Below are 26,971 nucleotides of genomic sequence, written 5' to 3'. Positions count from 1 at the left end.
ACAAAATATAGATTTTTCAATTGAAAAGGAAATATGTCATGAATGAAAGTTTCTTAGAGTGAGTTCAGCTTATTTTATAATAGAATTCTAAGGGTGATTTTTTTTTATGGCTTTTGTACAATTAAATATCACTGACAACTAACATGTAGAGTTAAACAAAAACTAAATAACTAATAACAAAATTTAAATGAACTGACAACTAACTATTAGAGTTAAAAAAAATTAGAAACTAGAATTGTTCTGAAAAAAGACATATCACATTTGATGATGCAGCACTGATGACATCTGACTTACTGAAAGTTTTTCCACCCACAGTGAATAGTGGTGGTAGCTTCGTGCTATGGGCAGCATCATGCTATATGCAGCATCATGCAGTTTCTCTTTTGCAGCAATTTTTTTGTGTTCTTGTAAGAGATGTGGCTGAATTCAGCCACACCATCAGCAAGAAGCTTGGTTAGAAAGAGACCACTGTTGGTGTGATTTTTTCGAAAATGGAAAAAAGTACAAGATGTCAATCACCCTTGCTCTTAAAACACAAGTTTCTTTAACATTATCAATAGACATTTAGTCATCTCCAACAAGATAATAATCAAGAGGATGGCAAGAGGATGAGAGTGATGTAGTACAGACTGTTTAAAAGCTACTCAAAAGGGTTTTACAATCAAGATGTGATGAATTTTGTATTGTATTGAAAATGTTTAAATAGGAAAGCTTCACAAGCTCTGAAGGAAACCACCCCAGCAGTCATCCAATAACAGAAAACAGTTACAGTTGGCCTTAAAGTTGTTCATGTAATTCTAAGTTTGAATGTAGATGATGCCACATTAGAAATGTAAGTGAACAGTAGTAAATAGTTATTAACTAAATTGTAATGAATGAAATTTTGGTGTCACAAAGTGATAATAAGTTTTTTTTTTTAGTTTGGTTCCTTCCAGGGTTTTCTACCTTATACTATCTTAGGGCGTTTTCCTCACCACTGTCACAACTGGCCTCATTAGTGATAAACTAATTAATGACACAAAAATGTATATTCAGATTCTGTTTAATTTTGCTTTGGGAGAATGTCCATTTGTAATAGTGCTATACAAATTGAATTGAATTTTTTAATGAAAATATGTATATAAGAAGGCATAATGCATAATACAGAGGCATAATGAAATTCACATTTTTGTTATGTATAGTAAAAATTGTTGGCAGCTTAAGCATAGAAGAGTTCATTAGCAAAAAAAAGAAAAGACTGATTCCAGGTTTGTTTGAAACTTGTTCCCAAAAATGTACACACATCAGCATGATGTGCGGATATACATTATTGTCATCGTTGAGAAAACTAAAGCACACACATGTATAAGTTAGGCACACGAAAATAAAAACATAAAAAGTGTGAGGGAGAGAAAAAAATTAGCTGAGAATCACTGCACTTGATGTAATATTTACACTCGAAACACATCTGTTGGTTGGAGTATTCCCAGACAGGAGAGGGTTTTTTGTGTTTTTATTTGGGCTTTATTTATTAATCTTTTAATAAGGTTTTGCAATGTTTGTGATTACTTTATACCAATTTGCATGTTGTATCGCCCACAAATTCCCCCAAAAGGTAAAATGTTGATGGAAGCACTTATATAATGATCAGAGTAAAGACTGACTGATAGGCAAAACTGAGATAGAGAGAGAGATGGAGAAAGAAACATGTTTTGAGTCATTTTGATAACGTTGTGACACAGGATGTCTGATATCCTCCACCTACTGCAGAAAGGAGGATAATGAAGAGTAGAGGGATGACAGAGAGAGGGAAATAAGCATTATTAATTTAAAACAAAAAAGAAAGAAATATTTGTCAAATGTATTTAACAGCACAGTAAAATTCTTTCTTTGCATATCCCAGTGATGTTAGGATGCTGGGGTCAGAGTTCAGGTCAGCCATGTTACAGCACCCTGGATCAAAGAGCGTTATTGGCACAACATGAAAATTGTTGCAATATTTTAATATTTGCAGTAGTTTTAATCTCTTAATTTGTTAATACTTTCATTAGTTCATTCATTTATTAATGTTTTGGTGCAATATGTCAGTGGGCTTTTATAACATTAAATTTTTGTCTTATTATTAACCACTAATAGAAACTTATTAAAAAAAAAAATTATTCAAATCACTAAGTTAACATTTTTTTCTGATGTTGTTAGTTTCTGTATCAAGCCTGAACGCAAAGTGAGAAATAGCCTTGTGCAAAGAAATTTCAGTTGAACCACAATGCTGACATATTGCAAAAACTTTACTCATTCACTTTAAAGGACATGGCAGATAACAAGAGCTCTTGCCAAATATGTGCAATAACACTCACACACTGAGAAATCAGAGATAATATATATGGTACGGGTAATTCTTGTTCTAAAAGGACAAGGGGTCATAAAAATGTATACTAGTTTTTTTTCTGTTAATTAAAGAAACACTTTTACAAATTAAAATGCTTTTTTTTTTTGTCTTTTTTTTTTGTTGCAAGTTTTAATGGGGGCATGTTTGAGGTCTTTATGCCTATCCAGTGTATCTATTTATCAAGTTAACAATCACATTTGAATTTAAATAGGTGGTAATTTAATAGGATCATTAGCAGTATAAATTAGGTATAAAAAAAAAAATCATATTCTGGCTCCACATTAAACAAACTTAAGAACCATTTATGAATTTGTTTAATGATTTTTACAGATTATCAAATAAAAGGTTAGTAGGAAATTAAGCACTTTCACAGAAAAAAAATCTCCTGTTATGTCATTTATGATGAGATAAATTAAGATGGTGAGCGGATGCGTTAAACAACTCTGACGTTTTCCGCGGTGATTAATCTGATTCTTAATTTATGCAAACATGAGTAAACTTGCCCTGTTTTAAAGTGCTTTGGATAAATGTTAAATAGTTAAGATAATTTAATGACAGGCTAAACAGCATACGGTTACCTGAATTAATGAGAGAAAACTGAACTCTCTAGTTCTTTGAAAATATCTGTCCAGTAATCTCCATTTATTCTCTGGTTTGCTTGGCTTGTTCCTTGACACATGGTCCATTAACAGTTCCTGTCGAGTCTTCATGAAGAAACTCTTGTAGCCTGTTGACGTGGACATTTTCGGGAACCAAAATCAGATTGGATTATATACCCCTTCTTTCAGCAACAGTGTGGAAATAATACTCAGCACTTTCTCTGGGATTGTTATTGGTGAAGTAGGCTGGCATTCAGATGCTGGCCTTGAGAAATCATCAAAGGAGTCATAAACTGCAATGCCATACGGCTTCAGTTTGCCGTAAAAGTCCAAGTGCCATATATAGTTAGGGCCTGGCACTCCATACTGTTGCCTCTGCTACCTTCTCCCTCTTCTTTCCTTCACACCTGATGGATCCAGACTCAGGACTACAGTTTGCTTCTGATCACCATCACTGTACCCCGCAACATCGTATATTTGCAATAAATTGACATTCAGTGCAACCCAGATGAGGATGGGTTCCCTCTTGAATCTAATTTCTCTCAAGGTTTCTTCCTTATACCATCTCGGGGAGTTTTTCCTTGCCACAGTCGCCACCGGCTCGTTCATCAGGGACGAACTTACACTTATAAAGAACATGTTAATTTTTTATCACCACATTATCTGTATAAAGCTGCTTTGAGACAATGTTCATTGTTAAAAGTGCAACACAAATAAAAATGAATTGAATTGAATTAACTGTCAAAAGGTGCAGGTTCCTAAATGGCTTCTGGAAACATCACCCACATCCCTGTGGCTGTACCAATTACGAAGCCAACTGAACTTTATTCTGGGTCGGGTGTCCCTGAAAACTATTATAAACATATACTAATGGTCCTCTTAATGGGTGCCAAATGTATTGATTGCATTTACACAGGTGCATACACAAACTGTTTCAGAGCTCCAAGAGGCAGCTCTTGAGTCTGTGTATTCTGCTGTATGTCAATGGAGCCTGCTTTGTTGCATGGGCTGTGGGGATATGGTCCAAATCGTTTCTGAGGGAACTGCCCCAGGTGAATCAGGTTTACATCTATCGAATTCCACTTCATCTTTATTCTTGCTTCTTAATTGCATATCTTTTGTTATGTTCTAGTACTCCTTTTTTCTATTTCTAATTTTCTTTTTTATTTCCACAGTTTCTTCCATGCACTCCATCTTCTGTTACTTATGGTGTGATCTAGTCTTGTTGCATTCTGGGCCTTTTTTTATTTTATTTTATTAGCTGATGGTTATCTTTGCTTAAGTGTCTTTGCATTGCAAGTATGAGGTGTATTTCTTTCGTTATTCTATCATTCCATACTGTCTTCTAACAGGATTACCTTAACATCACCTTCACTACCATTTTGCATTTCTGCCTGAAATGAAAGAAATGCAGAATGGCTTTGAAGATGATGTGAAAGTAATCCAGGATTTTAACTATGTTTATCTTTTTGATTGCTCCATCCAACACACCATGCAAATTTATTTACTGAGCAGTGACTCCGTCGAGACCTGGATGTTTTACAAGCTTGATGGCTTTATTGACATCTACACACACATTCAGACAATTTTTAGGACTTTTTAGGGGATAAGAGACCAAATGTCTCAAAAGTATTAATAAACAATGATCCACACAAACACACACATACACATAAACTGCTTTCCGATAATGACTTCTTGTTGTAGGTTACAGATTTCCTCAGCTGTTCATACTGAGACTTCAGAAGACTGTGAGCCTATCGCTTCTGCTTACATATCTAAAACACAGCCATTAAGGAAGAGGAACAAGAAATTAGTAATTAGTCAATAATGTTTACATCAACAATGAGGCTCTACAGTCAGCTGTACAATCATTCCCACTGAGATTTTGTTTCTCAACTTAGTTTTGATCACAAACCTGGTTTGTATTTCTTACTCCAACTTATTTACTCTTCATTAATATAGCTATTCATTTTTATGTCGTTGCTTAAGGAATCCTGAAAGTGCACCAAACAAATGTTGTTAGAGGTCTTTTTTTTTTACACAAACATTTAGACATTTCTGAAGACTGGGAAATAATCCAGAAACACAAAAGTGTGATAAAGAACAATGAACATTTGTGAAGAACATCAGTTCTGCAAAGAGTCTGAGAATTTGATTAAAGCGTTTACTGATCTATTCATTACGCTTTTATAATGGTTCTTTTATAAAGGTTCGCCTCACATATTACAAAAACAACTATTTGATGCTTTAATATTTTGAAAAGGTCCTATGACAAATACATTTGAAGGAAGGTTTGTGTTGGGGACATTATAGGGACATTTCTACAGCTCCTCAAATACACTCAGAACTTTAGCTATGCTATTAAAAGGAAAGTTATTAGCTGGATCATTTAGGATTTTCCAGAAACAACTTTAAGGTGTTTAGAGATGAATTTCAGGAATAATTGTTGATAATGATACGATCTTTTGCTGAATGTGTTTTGTGCTGGCACCTAATGGACTACCGTGGACAGCTGATTCCTAAAGTGTTTTATATTCTTCATATTTTGTGTGGTAGTCAGTTCACAGCGGTGACAGCAGTATTGACCTTTTCCAATAAGTTTAAATAAATTTTTATCTTTAAAATAATTTTTCTAAAAGTGTGCATCGTATTTTGAGTCATATTATTATATTTTCTCAGCCAATTGGAAGAATAATCAGACATTTTGGCTGTTACCAAGCAAATACTGTTTGATGCAGCTCAGGGGGACTTCGGCCTGCAGTTTTAACCTTCCAATTCCAGTAACAAATGCATAAAAATGTTTTGAACATTTTAAACATAAAATATTTTAAATATAAAACATTGAATACTGATGTTTTAAATTATTTAAAAACTTCGCCAGTTAAATCCGCCAGTAGGTGGCAGCAAGTCTCTGTTAATAAGTGAGTCATTGCCATTGAATCAAAACATTTACACGTGCGATTCATTCAAGAACGAAACACCATCACGTTGCTCAAAATTATTGTGGAATTATTTTTGTTGGCGAAATAGAGCAGACACAGGCGTGTAAAAAAACCGTAAATCTCATCATTTTTACTTTTTGTTGATTGATATTTATATTTAGAACTATGCACCAATATCTTGAATTTTGTGATCATTATAAATGCATTATAATAAAGTGAATCATGCAGTGAAAAAACGCATGCGCACTAGTGTTTTGTGCTGTACTTGTTAGTCGAATCGCAAATTTTGTATTATTTTTTTTTTAAACAACAATTACGATATTATCTTATCTTAGCCAGCAAAGTTAGCCCGTTAACCAGTTACAAACTCTTTACATCAACTTTGCACAATTCTATAATCAGAACTAAAAGTGGGTCAGGTGTAGAAGTAGAGAGTGGTGATGATAACCTTGAAGACAGCGCTGTCAGTGTGGGACTTGGACTCCATCCTGCGCTCTTTTCACCTCGCGAGGCTTCCGAAGAGAATGATAAATTGCTACGCCCGTTACACCACCTCCGATCACATACAGCAGATTTACCGCCTGAGCGGAAAAAAATCTCGGAAACTTAGGCATTATAGAACTGAACTCGGTTCAACTTTACGTCTGGTGGAACGTAACATAAGAACAACCGCGTTTCTGCTCGCCTCCTTTTATATACCGGCTTCCTCTGTTGCGTCACCAAGGCAACGTCACACTGCAGAATGTGAAGAGTGACTTGTTTAAATATAGAAACACAGTAAATCCCTGTTTCTGCTAGAATATCTTTTAGCCTAAAAAAATTAATAAATAGATGAATTCACTGGTTCAACAGTAGAATTTTGGAATAAAATATACCAAAATTCTACTGATAAACCTGTTAATAAATCAGTTGATATTATATGATTTAACTTTTATTATATTATATTTAAAATAAATAAATCACATATTGTTTTTCTTTTATAACACAGATCTCTTGGCTGTGCTAATTATATAGTTTTCCCCAATTGTAAAAATACATGCATTTATAACAGCAAAAACTTTTTTAGCAGGAAGTATAAAATACTATTCAGTTAAAATGTTTTGAAAACAAAAACACAGATTTGTGTAATCCTTTAATCATCTAAACTTTAGAATATCCTAATGAGGCAGATGAAGTGAGATGAGGAAAGGATCACATAAATCTGTATTATTGTTTTCAAAACATTTTAAGCCCAATGCAATCTTATAAGACACTATTATAAGATTGAATTGGATGTCACTGACTAAAAAAAGATCTGAAGGAAAAAGATCTGCAACAAAACCTACATTAGGAATCTGAAACTGGTAAATCTGAAACTCAGGTTTGCTGACTGACACAACACAGGAAAACAATGACACTAATAAAACATACCATTGCAGCCATTACTGAGTGGCCAGTACAGCAGTGATGGGCTGTCAGCGCCAGTAAAGCCTTCTCTGCTGGTCTTTCTTTATTTAATCCCTCTTGCTGTGGACCTATAAGTCTTAGAAGTGCAACCTGGTGTGATCCAGCTCCTCCTACCCGGTTAAAGATGGGCCAAAAGTTCAGAAGGTGATCCAGTACCTGATCCAGTGCATTTTACAAGGAGCCCTGATAGCAGAACCAAATATCCAGAGGGTGGGGTATGAGCTGATAGAGCTCCTCTTACCTTGACAGTGTTAACGCTGAATGTCCAGGGGGTGGAGACTTCGTGTGTTTGAGTTTGGATAAAATTGTCAGTTGGTTTTGGCGCTGTATTGAATTTCAATGTCTATATGCAAAGGCTTGACTTATAGGATAAGTTGGGTCTAGCTCCACCTCATAGACTTTAGGTGTGCAGTGAGGACCAATTATAGTCTCTACTAGACTGCAAGATTATTCGTCATCACCATCATGTTCAAATCCACTCCTTTGTTTCTCACAGAGTCATTAGGAGGAGCTGAGAAATGAATTTGAGGAAAAAGTATGATTTATTAACATTGTCTATGAATCTTCATGAAATGTAACTGTACATGGAACACTGTAGCAACATCTTAACACTGATGTTTGTCCACAAAAATTGTTTGAGAAGAAGATGCAACAACAGCGACTGGAGCAAAACCTGGGGCACAAGACGGAAATCTACGAGATTAAGCAAAGGCAGAACATCCACATTAATTTACTGATAAAGAACCACGAGAAAGTGTTCAGTGATAAGAAGAATTATTATAGTGATATCACTCTCAGGAGCTTCAACCAAATCAGTTTATTTAAGGATGCAGAGATCTCCTGTTGGTTAGCTTTCCATCACATTGATTCTTAAAATCTATTCAGAATTCAGAAAACTTTTTTTATTTATTTTGTTTCCTGCAGATTGGTGTCACACAAGTGTGTACATTTTCTGTGAAATGTATATTTTGATTAAAGCTGGTGTTCTAGCACTGAACAATTCAGTTTCCTGTAGAAACAATTAAAGTTATTTTATGTAACTCCCCCTCATACAGCTCTTCAATTAATGTTCAGTGTGTTCTGTTCTAATCTATTCATTCACTTTGTTTTTTTTCATTCTGTTTGTTTATTTTTATTACAGAGAACCTTGCATACAAGTGCTATACAATCGTTTAGTCAAAGGCAGTACATACACTAGTGGCTGGCCATACATTTTACACCTAGGCTTTCAGTGGTGTCTCACCTGAATGAATCCACTTCTTAATAACATCATTATGATGCCACAGCTACAGAAACCATTAATACTGTACAGAAATGTGGTATGTCAGACGTGTTTGGATGCCTTCTAGGGGTTTTTGGAGTGACAAAATCGCATCCTGATTGGTTAAAGCAACAGTGTCACGCAACATGAAACATGCAACATAAAAAAAAAAAGGCTGCAGATGCTGGCTGTGAAGACCTTACATCAGATACCTTTGACCCTGGCAACATGTAATGTGAGTTGAAATCTGATAGGATAAAAACTCCAATATATATATATATATATATATATATATATATATATATATATATATATATATATATATATATATATATATATATATATATATATATAGAGAGAGAGAGAGAGAGAGAGAGAGAGAGAGAGAGAGACACTCAGGCGCGCCGCCACAAAAAGGGAAAAGCTATGAAATGATGAAAATAGACTATTGGAAATAAAAGCAGATAAGGCCTTGCGGGGGCCTGATCTGTCTGGCTGTCCGTCTATCTGTTTATTGTAGATGACCTGTCTATCTATTTATCTGTCTGTCTGTCTGGGGTGTCCCCAACTAAAGATTTACATAGTCTAATCAGAATTCTCAAATCCTGCCTATAGTCGACTGTATCGAGTTATTTTCTTTTACACACAGCACCCACTAATTAGCACATACTAAATGTATAAGTATTATTACCTGACTTCAACATGCTTTTGCAGGATTGAAGTCAGTTAATAATACTTATACATTTAGTTTACAGTAGTTGTACAGTTGCTTTGCTAATGTTGGTTAGTACCAGGGTTGGAAATTAACGGGAGTGGGGGAAAATTTTCACTGCTCAATGAAGCTAGCTTTATAACCAGTGTCACTATTGCAAAATGCCACTATTGCTCGATTGCATGGAAAAATGTGGATTTTTGGAAATACTCTTTCAACTTCCAGTGGATAAACATCAGGGTGAGTAACTGATAGAATTTCTATTTTATATTCAATAAAACAGCTTCATATGGGCTAGCTTTGAATTATAACACAAAACATAAATCACCCCGCTCTTGTTTTACACCTTTTTTTTTACCCCGTTTGGCATCCTGATTTTCTCTGCACCATTCTTGCGTTTTGCATCTGACTGACGTGTGACGAGTCAGAACTTCTGAGCGGGTGTTCTGACTATCTATGCTACCTCCTCAGAATGTGCTATCGGTATTTCAGTTTCTTATATTAGTCTGCTGAAATATGCTTCTTTCTCAGAATCAGCTACCATTGACATATATAAAAGTCAATAAATAATAAATAAAAGGCTTGTGAATCAGCTAGCTCCTATCAGTGCGTCGTGTGTCCAAATCCCCATGATCAAAGCACTGCTGTACAAAATTAGAGACTCTTGCACCTGATATGGTTCAACATGGCAAAAAACCATTTTGCTCAGCCCCATGTTGGAGGTTGTGCAGTGGGCATTCACATCATCTTATTAAATAATAAAATGAATCAACCAGGACTCCTCCAAAAGCTGGCCACCCAGCCCACTCTGACTGAGCTCCAGGTATCCTGGGTGGAGATAGGACATAGTTCCAGAAGGACAGCCATCAGTGCAGCCTTCCAACAATTTGGGCCTTATGGCAGAGTGGCTAGACAGAAGCCTTTCCTCGGTGCAACACAAATGAACGCTTGCTTGGAGTTTACAAAAAAGCCTGCGAGTCCTTCAGGTTTTTCAGGTGCTTCATGTGCTCCACACTGAGGAGAGGCTTCTGTCTAGCCACTCTGCCATAAAGCCCAGATCTCTGGAGCTCAGTCAGAGTGACCACTGGGGTCTTGATCACATCTCCCCCGGCTCAGTTTTACCAGGTGATCAGCTCTGGTGCCAAACTGGTTGTGCCTGGTTGAGTCCAGGAAGCCACCGTGCTTTTAGAGAACCTTAAGTGCTGCCGAATGTTTTTTGTATCCTTCCCCACATCTGTGCCTTGGAGCATTGCAGGCAGTTTCTTTGACCTTATGGCATGTGAAATGCTTTCCTAATAAAAGCCGTGGATGAACCCTGAGGTCCGTCTCCTGTTGAAAGCAAAAGATGCTGCTTTAAAATCTGACAACGCAGAGGACTACAAAAGAGTCAGGGCCAACCTGAAAAGTGGTATTACTAGAGTCAAACATACATATCAAATCCACATAGAAGAGCACTTCCACAACTCTGACCCCAGACGCATGTGGAAAGGCATTCAGACCATCACAGACAACAAATCGACACCACAATCTCAACCAACCAGCAGTACCTTCCTACTGAATTAAGTCAATTCTCAGGACAGAAGCAGCTAATTCCTATGACTGCTCCAGTTTGTCTACAAAGTAATACAAAAGTGTGACTATACCTGTTCTAGTCTCAAATCAGATGCCTGTTCATTTGTTAGGAAGAGAGGCATTGTGTAATTTAGGGTTAAAATATGGTGCTCTCCAGAAGGTGTGTAGGTAGACATGAAAGGTATAAGAAATGAGATAATGATCACTGAGCCAAAAAATCTATTGGGTAGGTCAGATAGGAAGTGATGTCAGTTTGGTAATCAATTAATGGGGAAAGTTTATAAAAGCACAGATTTTGAAGCACATTTACCAACTTCTAAGTTTCACTGTACAATGATTAATGATGCAACCAAAGACACCAGCTTAGAAAAGACATGGTATGAAGAAATGACAAAACAGAAAGTTGAATTGATCACACAATACATCATTATAGATAAGACTACCCAGTTGATCGCAAGAAAACTAACTGCAATACATGAAGCAATCTATATGCAGGAAAGCCTGGAAAGGAGGAAGACACTTCACGCCCAATTGTTCCAGGAGACCGGTCTATCTGAGGGTGTTCAGAAGGAGTGTAACAAAACCAGCAGGAAGGGGCCCTACAACATCGTAGCGGCTAGTCCAACAGTGATCCTGGTGGAAGACAGGACTCATTTGAATCATTGCACAAGAGTCACTAAAGTAAGTACAGGGAAACAAGGGGGGACATCACAAACAGACAAAAGAAACGGAAGGAGGAGAATCCAGCATTTGTTGGTAATAAAGTAAAGGGCTTGAAAGTCAAGTAAGTAAAGTAAGCAAAAAATAAAAAATACAAAATAGCGTGGACATTTACTGCTCTGATTGTGTTGTCTGGAGTGGGATTCGAGCACTTCAGAGAAGGATAAAGAAGATGATTAAGAAGACCACTGAAAGTTGGCTCTCTGCGATGTGCAAAGTATCTGAGAGTCAACGTGTGTGCTGGACCAAGAATGTTTAAGATGATGTTGTCTTTTAATGCATTTTTATTTAAAGATTACTTTAAATCACATACCTGGATTAGTCATAGGGAAGTGTTGTAGCAAGTATCATATTTTAACAGTTACGGAGGTTGAGTCTTTTACTCCTTTCTAGTCAAGAGTGGAGGGAGAGGTTTGGCTGGGCCTCCGCTAGAGTGCGGATGCATATTTTGGTTGTTGTTTAATGCTCTGTGATTTAATTTTATCACTAGACAATGGTGAAGGGCTGAGGTGTGGATCTGCACTCTAGGCTCGGCTTTTGTTGAATGATAATAAGGGCCGTCATCTTCTGAAAGCAAAAGGACGTGATTCTGTTTGCTATGAGTATTGTGACGCAGCCTAACATCCCGCATGCAGCAATAGGCAAGCGTTCCAAACACAACTGCCAGGAGTGTGCTGAACGGACCCGTGTTGTGGAGAGCCTCGGCGCACATGGCAAAAGGGCAGAGCGTCCCAACGAGGCACTCGCTGTCTTCTGCGGCTCCGTTTTTTTATGCCGCTCTCCTCATTCGGCGCACATGGCAAAAGGGCGGAGCGTCCCAACGAGGCTCGGCTTTTGTTGAATGACAAGAAAGGCCGTCATCTTCTGGAAGCAAAATGCGTGACTCTAAATCGTTTCTACAACACCATCAGCCTAGAGTAATCTCTCAACAAAATGACCTGAGACCTGATCAAAAGGTTCAACTGTGTAAGTCACATTTGCTATTGTAAGGATGGTCAGATCTGTTCATGGTACCAGACCCCGAGAACTGCCATGCAACTCCATGAGGCCAGACCAAGAGAACTAACATGCAACAAAACAATAAATCTTCTAATCTGAGGAGAGGGTTTCTTTGATCTGAGGAGAGAAAGCTATTTGTTCAGCTGCCCAGTCACCCATCCTTGAGCCCCCATCTTTTCCTCCTGGGGAGATAGCTGGATCATGGAAAGGTGACTGAGAAGGTCCCGGAATTCAATTTACTTTACCTGCATCATGTAATAATTACAATTTAGGAATGTATAAATTTTACCTTCACGTTTAGTATAATTTTAAAGGTCTCAGTGTGATTGGAAATATGATCTCAGTCCCATATCAGTAGAACAGACCCCAGGTTTGGGGAAATTCTGTCCATAAGGGTTGCCCCAGAGAAGATCCTTACCAGGTGGTCTAGGTGACATTTGGTTTTTAGGTCACATCCTGTCCCAAGAAAGGGTGTGAAAGGCTTTTATCACTTTGAATTTACAAGTGTTTACGATGGTTTGGGTATTTAAGGAAATTTAGCGAAACACTCAGGAAAGCAGTAGATAGTCAGAACTTCCCACACAGTCTCTGTGTGTCTCTATTGCCAGGTATAGTGATTCTTTAACATTTCTTTAGTAAACTGCATTGCAAAATTATTTGGTTAAATGTTGATCATGTTATGTAACTTTTTCTATTATTTGTTTTAGATATGACATTTGTTTATTGATTATTGCCTGGGAAATAAATGTAAAATTCTTGATTAACTCTGAAATTTCCTGAAATCATTTATATCTAGTTGATTATGTAGTCTGGCATTTCCGCAAATCTGTGACCAGGATAGTACAAACTGAAGGCTCATGAACGGATGGAACATAGAGCACAACGTCTGAGACCTTCTGATTTCCAACTTTTACTGACTTTAGCAAGTTATAACTAAGTGACTAAATACAGTACTCCTTATGAATGAGCAAGCATTGGCGGCCTACTTAAAGAATATTAGTTTACCGTTATATCCTCTAACTAAGGGACAGTCTGGCGAGTTTGTGTCCATGAGCATGTTTAGCGGCTTTCACTGATTTAGCAAGTTATGACCAAGTAACTAAATCAATAGTTCTTCATGAATGAGTAAGCATTGAGCGGCCTACTTAAAGAATATTAGTTTACCGTTGTATCCTCTAACTAAGATTCAGACTGGCCAATGTGCCTCCGTGAGCAGGTATCGTTAGCCAAGCACAAGGTTCTAAGCGACTCCAGGACAATAATAAATGATTAATTGAAAAGACGGAATGCTTAGAATAATCTAATAAAATTAAAGAAGTATAAACAATAAGGTGATCAGCTTGAATTTGAGATATTCAAGTTAAATCTTTATTAAAAATTCAGATTAGAGGTTAAAATTGGATTAATGTAACAAAGTGCAATCTATTTGAGTAATCTTTTACAGCCGCGCTAGAAGGACTAACACGCAGCATACCTTCACCCACACCAGTGGATTCCGTCGTTGGGCCATTGGGTGGAAACCCTACACTATAAAAATCATCAGTTCACAGCTGCAGCTGTGCCTCGTTGGGACGCTCTGCCCTTTTGCCATGTGTGCCAAATGAGGTGAGCGGCATAAATAAAAGGAGCCACGGAAGACATTGAGTTGAAGAAGGACTAGCGAGTTATGGAAGTGGTCGCTTGCAGTTTCTTTGCAGAAAGCACACCGGCAGTTACAGCGAAGAGTACTACAGCAGTGACAACGGCAGCCCATACCAAGCTCCCGCTAGAGCTCCCATGTACCAAGGCTATACAGACAGGATAGACAACTACCCTTGTCACGGTTGTGGCACCAAACGACTCTGATCCAGAGCGGCGCCACTCTTATTCACCTCCGTGGTCAAACCAGTGACAACTAACAGACTGTAAAGTGCACTTTTCCATGTCTTCACTTTTCCCTTTTCCCAATCACTCCTGTGCACTGTAAATAAAATACCACAAAACCACTAAAAAACACTCTCCTGATTCATACATAGCTATAGTGTGTGTGTGTGTGTGTGTGTGTGTGTGTGTGTGTGTGTGTGTATATATTTTTTTTCATTCATTTTCTCCCGCTTATCCGTAATTCGAGCCTTCAAATGCTGCCCAATCCTCACAGCACCGTCCCTTACGGTCCCTCCTGCAGGTGGTGAGCCCACGGGAAGGCCCCATGTCACTCCGACGTCACGGACCTTGATATTTCCCTCGTAAGGGTGTGTGTGTGTGTGTGTGTGTGTGTGTGTGTATATATAGAGAGAACTTAATGAAAACTCTGAATATTTAAAATGGATTCTGAATAAATTATATGAAATGTGAGAATATTGAATGAATTCTCAAGATATTGAATGAAACGTGAGAATATTGAATGAATTTTGAATATATTGTATGGTTTCTGAATGTATATACAGTGGTATGAAAAGGTGTTTGCCCCTTCCTTATTTTTATTTACAATTTTTTTGCATGTTTGACACACTTTAATGTTTCAGATCATCAAACTAATTTAAATATTAGTAAAAGATAACACAACTGAACACAACATGCAGTTTTTAAATAAAACAAAAAGTGAAACAAAATCCAAAACTTCATGGCCTGGTGTAGTGAAAAATAATAATACAAATGTGTAAAAAAAAAAAAAAAAAAAGAAACAATATAAAATAACGCCTGCGTGTGTTTTAGCTTAGCAGTCGCTCTTCCACAGCTTGATGGTCTTGCCGTTCTCTAGTGCTGCCGACGCAATGATGTTCTCTGTCGGATGGCAGGCGGTCGAGATCACCACATCTGTTGGCCTGAACGAGCAAATACTCGTTCTGGTCCTGGGTGACATAGCTTACTATCATAGTCTTAAAATGAGTAATTTGGTGGCTCGATGATGAGGGTCTAGGACAATAGGTTGAACTGTTTGGAGTTCTAAGCCTTCAGCACGAAGTAGGCGTCCTCCTACCCGTATAAGCTGACTGGCTTTGTCGAATTCTGGGGCTAAAGTGAGTAATCTAATTGTAGGGGATACGGGCTTACCAGAGCTTAGTTGCTCGTATTCTTCTGGAAAACTATCTTGTTGAATATTGCGGAAGAGGAGATGTTCTGCTGTCACATAGTCCTTAGCTCTAGGTATACTAGATTGTTCTAAGTCACTTGGATGTTGTTGAACTATGGCTTCAACAAGGTCTTTCCAAGAGTGGTACTCACTAGGGTCTAAGGGCTTTGATGTTTGTGCGACACCACAGAATATACTAGCTCTCCTTTCCACTTTATCTTCAGGGGTCTTAAGAGGTGGCAGGATTGGCCACTCTGATTCTGCTTTAAGTAAAAAGGGGGGACCTAAACTCCACCTGTTTGGTGTAACAAGTTCTACTAAGCTACGCCCCTTTGTTAGATCATCGGCTGGGTTTCTTAGCCATGAAAGAACTGTAGTTGAATCGGACCATAAGATCGCAATCAAGAAATCTCTTACATAGGACCTGCCTGACAAAGTGAAGTAGACCAAAAGATGCTAGACAGCATGCTGGGATCCAAAGAATGTCAAAAACAAATGAGAAAGAAAATACTTGAGATTTATCAGTCTGGAAAAGGTTATAAAGCCATTTCTAAAGCTTTGAGACTCCAGAAAACCACAGTTAGAGCCATTATTCACAAATAGCAAAAACATGGTGGAGAACCTTCCCAGGAGTGGCCTGACTAAAATTACCCCAAAAGCACAGCGAGTGACTCATCCAAGAGGTCTCAAAAGACCCCACAACAACATCCAAAGAACTGCAGGCCTCACTTGCCTCAGTTAAGGTCAGTGTATTACTCCACCATAAGAAAAAGACTGGTCAAAAATGGTCTGCATGGCAGAGTTTCAAGATGAAAACCGCTGCTGAGCAAAAAGAACATAAAGGCTCTTCTCAGTTTTGCCAGAAAACATCTTGATGATCCTTAAGACTTTTGGTTAAAAAAACTCTGTAGACTGACGAGACAAAAATTTAACTTTTGTGTTCTGCATGTTGTGTTCATTGTGTTATCTTTTACTAATATTTAAATTAGTTTGATGATCTGAAACATTAAAGTGTGACAAACATGCAAAAAAATCAGAAACCAGGAAGGGGCAAACACTTTTTCACACCACTGTATATTTATATATAACAAAAGTCGAGAGATTCAGATTCTCAAATTTTCTGATAAAATGGTAGGAGCTTATTTGCATACAAGACTGTTGCATCACAGTATCTTGTACGCATCACACCATCTGGTCACATGGTCTCAAGGCACTCAAAGTACAAACACACTACAAAATACATGAACATGTGAGTTTTTATATACAGTGACTTTATTTTATGAATTTCAACAAAAAATCATGGCATGTATAAAATGTACCTACAAAGTCAAATATCTGATAAGTTTAAAGAGTTCCATGTTGCTCATAGCTAACGCACGCACGCACGCACACACACACACACACACACTGCTCATAGAACTGTACATGCTCAGTGTTATAGTCTACTGCTCATGTAACAGCACATACTTAGTGTTATAATCTACTGCACATGTAACTGTACATACTCAGCGTTACAATCTATTGCACATGTAACTGTACATTGTGTTACAGTCTACTGCTCATGGAACTGCACATAGTCGGTGTTATAGTCTACTGCAGGGGTCACCAACCTTTTTGATACAGAGAGCTACTTCTTGGTACCGCCTAATGTGAAGGGCTACCAGTTTGATACACACTTCTGAAATAACAAATTTGCTCAATTTACCTTTAATTATATGTTATTATTAATAATTAATGATATTTATCTATGTCAAACTCAATTGCACAGGGGGCCAAAACTCAAAGCGCACTTTAAGTCGTGGGCCGAACAGGATAAACATTTATTAAACACACTAAAACAATGTTTTTTTAAACATAAATATGAATAACAACAGACAGGAATATTATTCCAGACTAAATAAACTTAAACTTTAAATAAATAGCTCTCCATAAAAATATCTCCTGTCAAAATTATACAAGTTAGAAATATGAACATGCTGCAAAAAACCCTGAACAAAAATGTATAACAATAATAATAGATTTATATAAAATCATCTCGCGGGTCGGATGTGACACTGAGTTTGACACCCCTGATCTATGTGAAGACACTGATCATGTTAATGATTTTTCACAATAATTATCAACAATGATTTAACAATGTAGGAAACAGCTATTTTTAGAAAAGGCTCACGGGCGACTCATGTGGTCCTTGCGGGCACCACGTTGGTGACTTTCTGGTCTACTGGTTATGTACTACAATTTCAGTGTTACATTCTACTGCTCATGTACTGTAACTGTACAAACACATTGTTGTAACAGTTTTACTGTCAGAATAGTTCCAAGTAGTTTTGGCATGTTATAGTTAACCCTATCATTAGGGGCACTCATAAATGCTTGTGTACTCAAAAGGGGGTAGAGAGGAAGTAGTGTGCTGTTAACGTTTCCTGCCTAAACAGAGGATAAACCAACTTCATCCCTGATAAACAGATGATGACTTATTTGTAAACAGAACTGCAGCTGTTTAACATATTTTTTTTGTTGTTGTTTGTGATTATCCTCTGAGTATCAGGGAAGAATTACAATTTTCCCTCTGTTTAGGTGGGGAGGTTAACAACATTTACACTGTGGTTAATATTTTCTTGGAATACTAACAGTGGTCATCTGTCTTTGGATATAAATTCCAAATTATTAATCCTAAAATGTTCTGCAGGAATGCTAGACTGACACCACAACTGAGAAAGGTGGACTAGCTACCTCTCTGTGGTCTGACTGTGAATTCATATCAATGTTGGGTAAACACGAGTTCAATAATAACAGAATCTGTCAGGAAAGATTTGACACGGAAATATAGAATTCATCCAGACAAAGTGCTGCTATTGACAAATATCAAAATGTGCTTGATGTATGTATCAGGAAGAAAAATGTAAAAGGAATTGCCACAGAGAATTTTGCTTAACATATGCGCAAGAACACAGTATTACCAAACTAGAAGAGCAAAACAAGGAAATACATGCTAAAGTATAATCTTTCACTAAGGAGGTAGACCACAAAAAAGCATCAAACAAAGTTGACTTGAAAAACACCACAGTGTCAGATTCAAAGGTCAGAGGTCAGGGTGGAGTAGAAGAGGTTGAAGTTCTTCCTTCTGTACCTCTCTTAGTGCAAGTTCAAACAGTCATTAAACCTTATTAAAACTAGCTCAGAGTTTGCCATCACCACATGTTAATTTTTCGGAATTGAGAAGAGCATTGGCCAAAAAATTGTCAGTTTGACATGTCTCTAATTAAAATCTCTCATTTTGGAATTATAGTCTACTGCTATTTGAACTGTACAAACTCAGTGTTACAGTCTATTACACAGTAAATTCATGGGTTGTACTCCAATTATCTGTAACTGTACATACTATTCTATACCTATTTATACCTAGAGTACAAGTAAATACTGCATTTACTGCGGATTATCCGACTTCACACATCGCACAATTGACGCAAAATTCACGTCTTTGTGACGCCACAATAAGCTTAAAAAGCAAAATATGCTTAAAAAGCCCAAACGCAGAGCAGCAGCCCGCAGACTACACTGAACAATTCAAGCAACCAGCCGCGACATATTTCATCTTTCAACTTCAGAAGAAATACACTATCGGTACATCACTTACACTTTACTTTTTTTTTTAATCTATTTCGACAACAATACAAGTTTATATTCACGAATCTGATCTTGAGTTGAACTTCCGGGAAGCATGAAAATGAACATCTAGAACCTCTAGCATAAAAATGTTTAGCTTAAAAAAACTACCCTAAATCTTAACGTCACCTAAACACGAATGACGAATTAAAATTACCTTTAATGGCTGTAAGCAAAAGGATCACTCCAGTGAGAGTTACAGGCAAAATCCAAACGTCACAGAGGAGCTAAGCTGCGGGCGCCACGAACCCAAAGCCACGCCCCCTTTGTCATGGAAACGTGTACACAAATCCTCTTTTTTCTGCCAATGGTCACCTTGAGCAGAATCTTAAACAGACAAAATAATTGGAGAAAACACGTATTGTTATAAGAAATAATAAAACAACCATTATAATAAATTGTGATTAAAACTGTTCTCCCTTTCCACAGATTCAGCAAATTCCCTAAAAGGAAAAACCGGAAAAGACAGACAAAAATGCACGAGTCAAGCTTGAGCCAGCAGGCTCTTCAGGAAACTTCTTGTGATTTCCCGGAGACACTGCATTTTGATATTATCAACGTACACAGAGAATTGTATGATGGATGCTCTACATAAATATATATACAGGGGCGCAATTAACAGTTTTAAGGGGGGTACGCAAGGCAGAATTTTGGGCCCCCATATATATATATATATATATATATATATATATATATATATATATATATATATATATATATATATATATATATATATATTTTATAATATAATTAATATTATGTTATATTATTAATAATAAAGTTAATATAGTTTAAGTTTATTTACAGGGGATTCATTTTATTTCACCACAGTGTTATTATTTAAAATATATGTGTGTATGTACGATAAAATAAAAAAAACTAATTGGAAAAATTTTAATTGATGATTTTGGGCCCATATGCCTGGCATACTCTGCACCCCCCCTAACGGCGCCTCTGTATATATATATATATATATATATATATATATATGACATGTTAATGTTCTATCTAAATATTAACACTGCCCCCACAAACATTTTTTATTAATATTGTGGGGCGGTTTTAATATTCTATCCAAATATTCCAAACATTTTGTATTATGTCACAATTTATGCGTCTACATATGGAAGACATAATTGCAAATTACAGTTCCTTTTGAATATTGTCAGGAATATCCTTTCTTTCTTTCTTTATATATATATATATATATATATATATATATATATATATATATATATATATATATATATATATATATATATATATATAAAGACATGTTAATGTTCTATCTAAATATTAACACTGCCCCCACAAACTTTTTTTAATTTATATTGTGGGGCGGTTTTAATGTTCTATCTAAATATTTCTTTTCTTTTCCGCAGAAATGCTGAAAACCAGCTATTGGAACTTAAAGGTGTGTTTAGTTTAGATGTTTCTGCCTTCAGTGTGTAAAACAATACAAGTGCATTATGGCTGCATGATACAGTTCTATCAAATAAACATAAAATGTGATTGGTGTGACCTGAGCACCATTTCATTTTATTTTGTTAATTATTTTTTAGAAACAGACACCAGACAGAACTTGGAAATCCGAGGCATGGAGGGCAAAGTCAGTAGCCTCGAGAAACGCATGCGCTTAATTGAGGTACTTTTTACTTATTTTCTACTTATTTCTTCTTTCTACTTAAATGCAGACATTATGCAGACTAAATAAATCTTAATGCACTTGTGCTGCATTTGTCAGTTGATCTTTGTTTATGAACCTCAACAGGAAGAACTCTTCAAACGGGAGAAACGGATAAACAAAGGTAATACTGAAATCTCTTTCAGTTTCTCTATACAGAGACCCCCCCGTTTCAAAACCGCTCACAATAGACGAAAAACCGCAATAAACCCCAAAAATTCTATTTTATGTACAGTACTGTACTGTATTAACATTTTAATTCATTTTATAATTAATACTTATATTTCTTATTAATACATTTCATTATTTCAACATGAAACTCCATCAAAACAATTCCCTATAAGTTTTTTGGTCTATTGTGCTATTCACCAGAGACCGGAAAAAATCAGTGTAACAAATTAGTTATATAGCAAATGCAATTCCGCGATAAACCGGGGGCATGAGATTCGAACCGCGGTAAAGCAGGCGATTAGTGTATTTTGATATGTAAAAAATTAGTTATTGTAATTATAGAGAAAAGTGTTTCTCCATGCAGACAAAATGAGTGTTTCTGTGACCATTTTTATAAGAAATATAAATAAATATAAAAGAGACGAAGTTAAAACATTTAACGCAACACACACTTATTCACGACGTCCTTAATTCACTCAGATATAAAAAATAAATAAATAAACTCCACCGAATACTGATGCGGCAAGTTTCAAATCAAGAATCAATATCCGCCATGATGCACACACCTGGCAATTAAAACCGTCCGTGTGAAAACATTTCTGTTCTGTTTAGTGTCCTGATGACTTGATGATGCTATTTAAAATATAATAATTACTTTTTAAATATTTACAAGAATATTTAGTCTTCATGTTCTATGTTCAGTAGTTTCACTAATAAAAAAACGCATAAAGCATCCAAATATATGCCCATGTTGATTAGAGTATTAAAAAGTTGACATTTTAGGTACATTTAGAACAGATAAAAATGTGCGATTAAATTGCAATTAATGTGATTAATTGCGATTAAATATTTTAACTGATTGACAGCCACAATCAAAATATACCTAAAATACAAATACAATAAAAAAATTAGATCAAAAAATATAATTCAAGATGAACAGAAATGATAAGATTAAAGGCTATATTCATTATGCAGAAATAAAATATGCAGCAATGCAAAATTTATTATTTTTTTTTTTACTTGTTTTCTTTTATATTAATGCAGGCCTTCAAAATGAAGCAAATACTCTGTCTCATCTGACGACCAACACTTCAGCATCACAAGGGGTGGCCTTTGCTATTTTGAAGTCTGTTCCAGAAACCCTGCCCTCCATACAGGAGAGCTCTGATCAGAGGCCCAAAAATCCCATCTCAGAAAATCAAACCATCAAAACCTCTGCCCCAGCTTTCACCAAGACAAGCCTGACAAAAAAGAGAACTGGATCAGACATGCCACCACCCAGAAAAGCCAAAAGGCTTCAACTTAATGCTGCTTCATCTGATGGTGCAAACACAACAATCAGACCCAGAGCCCAAATCTCCAGTGCATTAGAAACACTGCAAAAGTCCTGTTCTGATGTGTTACCTACAAACAGGATTGATGCACTTTGTAAAGGAGCATGTGAACTTCCTGTTCTGACAGATGAAGAGAATTCTGTCATTTCTGAGTTTTGTGTGAACAAGGTCAGTTATTATTTTCTGTTCAATTTATTTTGCATGCAATTCAAACCACTTTATTCATTAGCTGTTGGTTGTGTTTTTTTTTTTCATTTTAAAAAGTCAATCCATAATGCATTGGTCCTGATGTTTTTAAATTGAACAGTAGATTTGATGTGTCATGTAAAATTTTTACTCCAGGTTTTGGTTTATGCAATGTCTGTTAGTTTTCCCAAACCTAATCTACAGTCAGGTTTAGATTCCTAATATTTGCTTTGAATACATGATTTGAATACATGTTTGATTTAGTTGGATTTTGGATGATAATTTTTTTCCGTCTCATTTAGTCTTCAGCAGAGATGTTTCTCTCTTTAATTTTGGACTTGATCAAGGCAGAGAAAGAGTCTACAGTACATGACCTCCTGCAGTCTTACTGTAGGGTTTATGTGGGCTTGTGTCAGCAGAGGGCAGACTCTCGTAAAGCACATGCCCTCGCCTACAGACTTCTTAAAGAAGGTGAGATTATATTGACATTTCATTACATAGCTACTAAAAATGATTCGGACAATGATACAAAGAATCCAACTGTGTCTTGTTTATGGTTATGTACAATAGATATAAAAAGTGTACATACGCTTATGAAATTGTAGGTTTTTGAAAGATTAAGACTAAAATAAGAACATAAATGTCAGATTGTTACACCAACAAAAATTCAGCAGAAAAAAAAAATGTTATGATATGGAACATTTTAAATAAAAACATCTACCCAGAATTGATTGCAGAAATCCGCACACTGCTCCCAACTAACACTTTGTGGAAGCACATTTTGCCTTTATTACAGCTTTAAGTCTTTTTTAATAAATCTGTATTAACTTCACATACGACTCTTTTTAGGTCATTCCATTGATTTTTTATGGGATTGAGGTCTAAGCTCTGGTTGCGCCAATTTGATTATCCTTGTCTGAAGCCTTGTATTTGTTGATTTTGATGTGTGCTTTGGGTCATTGTCATGTTGAAATATAAAATTGTTATAAGCTTTATGTCAGAGGACAGAATGTTATGTTGTTGTTACTGTCCTATATTTGAAAAACCTGCAACTTCATAATGGTGTGTCAACTTTTTATATCCACTGTATTTCTTTCCATCCAGTGTATGTATGTTCTAATGTTTTGTTGCTTTGCAGACTTTCCTGAAGCCCCCAAACTGATTATGATCATGGTGACAGCATGGCCATGTATTTTCTCCCATGACAGCGCTTTATGCAGAGCTATTCATATAGTGAGCAAAATGAAGGCAGATGGAAACATATTAGACTTGCTTAGCAAGTATATGTACTGGGATGAGGTAAGTAGCTGATTCTCAGTGTTCCTCTCAGTTTCATTGTTTATCACAATCAGGCCAGAACAGTTATGGCAACCGTCATAATTATTGATTTCCAATTGTCAGTGTAATATAGTGGGACAATTTCCATCATCCATTCATGTTGATTATTAGTTATTAGTTATTTTTTATAGTTCAGACAAAAAGTTTTAAAGGACATCACTATTTTAGGGAAGTAAACATTGTTCCTAAAATTGTCACCTTTCAGTTATCACCACATTATTGTAAACATCATTTTACTGAACTGGTTATTAAAGAAAATATCTATTTTCTGCCAGGACCCTCCAGGAAACATCTACAATATGATTGTTTGCACACTGAAGGATCTTTTTGAAGACCACAGTCTAAGGTTCCAGAAGAGCAGCTGGTATGGTTATGATCTCTGTGATGCTGCCTGGAACTACATCTTCAGCATAGATCTTCTGTGTGCACAACTGGGCTGGCCATGGACTCTTAAAAATATTATACGGTATTGAAGGCATATTTAATTCTCAGCTTTCTAGTTTTCAAACTACTTGAATCTAAAAGGTCATAAATTATTTATTATTTTTCTAGAACATCAACACTGAGAGTATTTCAGTTGCAAAGTTTATATTTAGGCAGACATTTTTGTATTTAATCTTTTATGCAATAAGAACTCTTGGGGAAAAATTGGGTAAATGTTGATATAGTGATGGCTTCTGTGAGGAAATGTTTATTTAGCATTTTTTAAAAGAAATTTCCTGGATCAGTGCTCAGACAGTCAGAGCTAATGAAAGTGTGTAAATTTAGCTATAAGTTTTTCACTATCGGGGTGTCTTTAGGACCAAATTCTTATGACTGACGTTTTACATTATGCGGCCAATAATCTAGTGGTTGTATAAAATATTGCAAATTTTCCAGTCTTTGTTGCATAAACTTACAATATATCATAAAACCACAATGGCTGGTCTATCACCATTACAAAGACACTCCAACATATCCAATTCTCCTCTTTTATATTTACTAGAATGGACCTTTGGCTGATCCTGAACACTTGGCTGAGGAAAACAAGATCTGGGCAAACACCATTCCGGGGCATCTGTTTAGGAGCAGTGTTCAGGCTACTTGGTAAGTTTACTTTAAATCCTGTTTTGAAGCATTAACTCACATAATTTCCAGATTCTTCAGTTTTTCACTCATGTTCTTTTTCCAACTAAAACAGGGCGACTTGGAAAACAAGGACTTAAGGAGAACATGTTAGTCGAAAATCTTGCAAAAAACATGATTGAGTTTGGAAATCAAAACCTCTCAAAAGGTATCATTAAAACATACAAATAAACATGTTCTTTATCTATCTTTATTTTTAGTTCTTTATTAACCACATCAAGGAATTTGTTCTAATTTTTTTATGTATTTTGTATGCAGGTATGTCCTGGGAAGTGCAGCTCTCTGTGATCTATGCCATTCATGATCTGGCAGCCAGCAACCCTGAAGAAGCTCTGAAGGCTTTAATATCATGGCAGCAAAAAATCACACAGCCCGTTCCCCCAGCTGTCACTATGTGCCTTAAGAAAATCGGCTTTCTTTGTCATCAGATAAGGCCAAAAATCTAAAATCACTATAGTGGTTTATCTTTAAAACTACATAAATAAATAAAATTAATTATAGAACTGTACATCATTAACAGTTTATTATAGTTTACATCTCAGTATAAAAAGTCTGTATGCTGTAAGCTTCTAGACAGGACACTTTGTTTGCATTTTCTAAATCACCAAAGTGAGCATCGGGGCCTCCCAGGGTTGTATCCTCAGTCACCAGCTGTTCACACTGTGAATCAAGACTGTGCTGCAATGTTCACCAGGGACCTGACTGTGGTGGGTCTCATCAGCAAATACAACAAGGCAGCTTTCAGACAGGAAATGCATTGGATATTGGAATGGTGCTGACTCAGCAACCTTGGTGTTCACTTGTGGAGAACCTCACCTGGTCTCGGAAAGCTACCAGCATTGTGGACCCTATACATACACTTTCACCATTTATATCTCGCAAATGATACCAAAGCATTAGGGCACACACACACACACACACACACACACACACACACACACACACACACACACACACACACACACACACACACACACACAGAGTACACAGCGACTGTCAGACAAGGAATATTGTTCCCTATTCTGTGTACTGTACCAACTGTATATAGTTAAAATGAAAATAAATCCACTTGTCTTCAGTGACTATTTTTTATTTCTGGTACATCTTGACCTAAATGTATTAGATATTGTTGCATGATATAGAGCAAAGCCGTCAACATCTATTTCTGCATATGTGTGGTAAGGTTGTGATGTAATAATTAGGAAGCTGGTATGCTCTGAACACACAGATGTTTATTGAACTTTAATAGTTACACTTTTACCCATACAAAAACACTGCATGTCTCTTGGACAGCTAGCATGAACCGAAAAGCATTATTTGCATAACATATTGACAGGTTATTATAAACAATAAGAGCAAGCCTACATAGACTCATCACAGTTTGTGTGTGTGACCTTAATTGTGCGGACGGGATTGCCCTTCCGAGAGAACCTTTGGGCTCTGAGCCACCGCTTAAGGGGTCTCATGTACAGGAGGCCAAATGGAATGGCATTGGACGTTGCTGCCATGAACCCAAGCAGTCTCTGGAACTGCCTGACAGTGAGTGACTGCCCTTCTCTGACCTTCCTGACCATCGTAAAGATGGACACAATGTTGGTGCTGGACAACGCATAGTTGTCGAATCCCATATGACGCCATGATAGGTGGTTCTCCGTGATGGAGAAAGCACACTCTTCCGAGCAATTAGCCTAAACCCCAACTCCTTCATGTGAGAGAGACATCTCAATGCCAGCCTGCTAACTGCTCCGATTGAGCTAATATCAACCAATCGTTGATATAAATGAGGATATGGATGC

At 36.7% G+C, this 26,971-nt stretch overlaps 1 protein-coding gene and 1 long non-coding RNA gene across 2 annotated transcripts; one reads left to right on the top strand and one right to left on the bottom strand.

Annotated features, from left to right (window-relative positions):
* Nucleotides 1-4,502: 4,502 nt before the first annotated feature.
* On the bottom strand, nt 4,503-5,994 carry LOC310724113. The gene is made up of 2 exons (XR_014532950.1): nt 4,883-5,994; nt 4,503-4,742 (listed from the first exon to the last, which is right to left on the bottom strand). It is a non-coding gene; the product is annotated as an uncharacterized lncRNA (long non-coding RNA).
* A 13,209-nt stretch (nt 5,995-19,203) lies between these two features.
* LOC310724021 (little elongation complex subunit 1-like) lies at nt 19,204-25,623 on the top strand. Its single transcript, XM_083537771.1, has 12 exons — nt 19,204-19,295; nt 19,767-19,910; nt 20,720-20,751; nt 20,900-20,982; nt 21,109-21,145; nt 22,237-22,694; nt 23,015-23,183; nt 23,851-24,011; nt 24,326-24,516; nt 25,036-25,136; nt 25,231-25,323; nt 25,434-25,623. The coding sequence occupies exons 2-12, from the start codon at nt 19,813-19,815 to the stop codon at nt 25,619-25,621; spliced, it is 1,611 nt and encodes a 536-aa protein (XP_083393897.1). The 5' UTR covers nt 19,204-19,295; nt 19,767-19,812; the 3' UTR covers nt 25,622-25,623.
* Nucleotides 25,624-26,971: the final 1,348 nt, after the last annotated feature.

Source organism: Silurus aristotelis (assembly GCF_946808225.1).
Source record: "Silurus aristotelis genome assembly, chromosome: 3".
Classification (NCBI taxonomy): Eukaryota; Metazoa; Chordata; class Actinopteri; order Siluriformes; family Siluridae; genus Silurus; species Silurus aristotelis.
Note: the sequence above shows the minus strand (reverse complement) of the source record. Positions and strands in the feature narration are given on the sequence as shown.

Bases quoted from the DNA above. Each gene is read 5' to 3' on its own strand.
- LOC310724021 (XM_083537771.1), top strand. From the start codon at position 19,813: ATGCACGAGTCAAGCTTGAGCCAGCAGGCTCTTCAGGAAACTTCTTGT. The intron at 25,137-25,230 runs GTAAGTTTACTT...CAACTAAAACAG, and splicing joins AGCAGTGTTCAGGCTACTTG to GGCGACTTGGAAAACAAGGA. The intron at 25,324-25,433 runs GTATCATTAAAA...TTTTGTATGCAG, and splicing joins AAATCAAAACCTCTCAAAAG to GTATGTCCTGGGAAGTGCAG.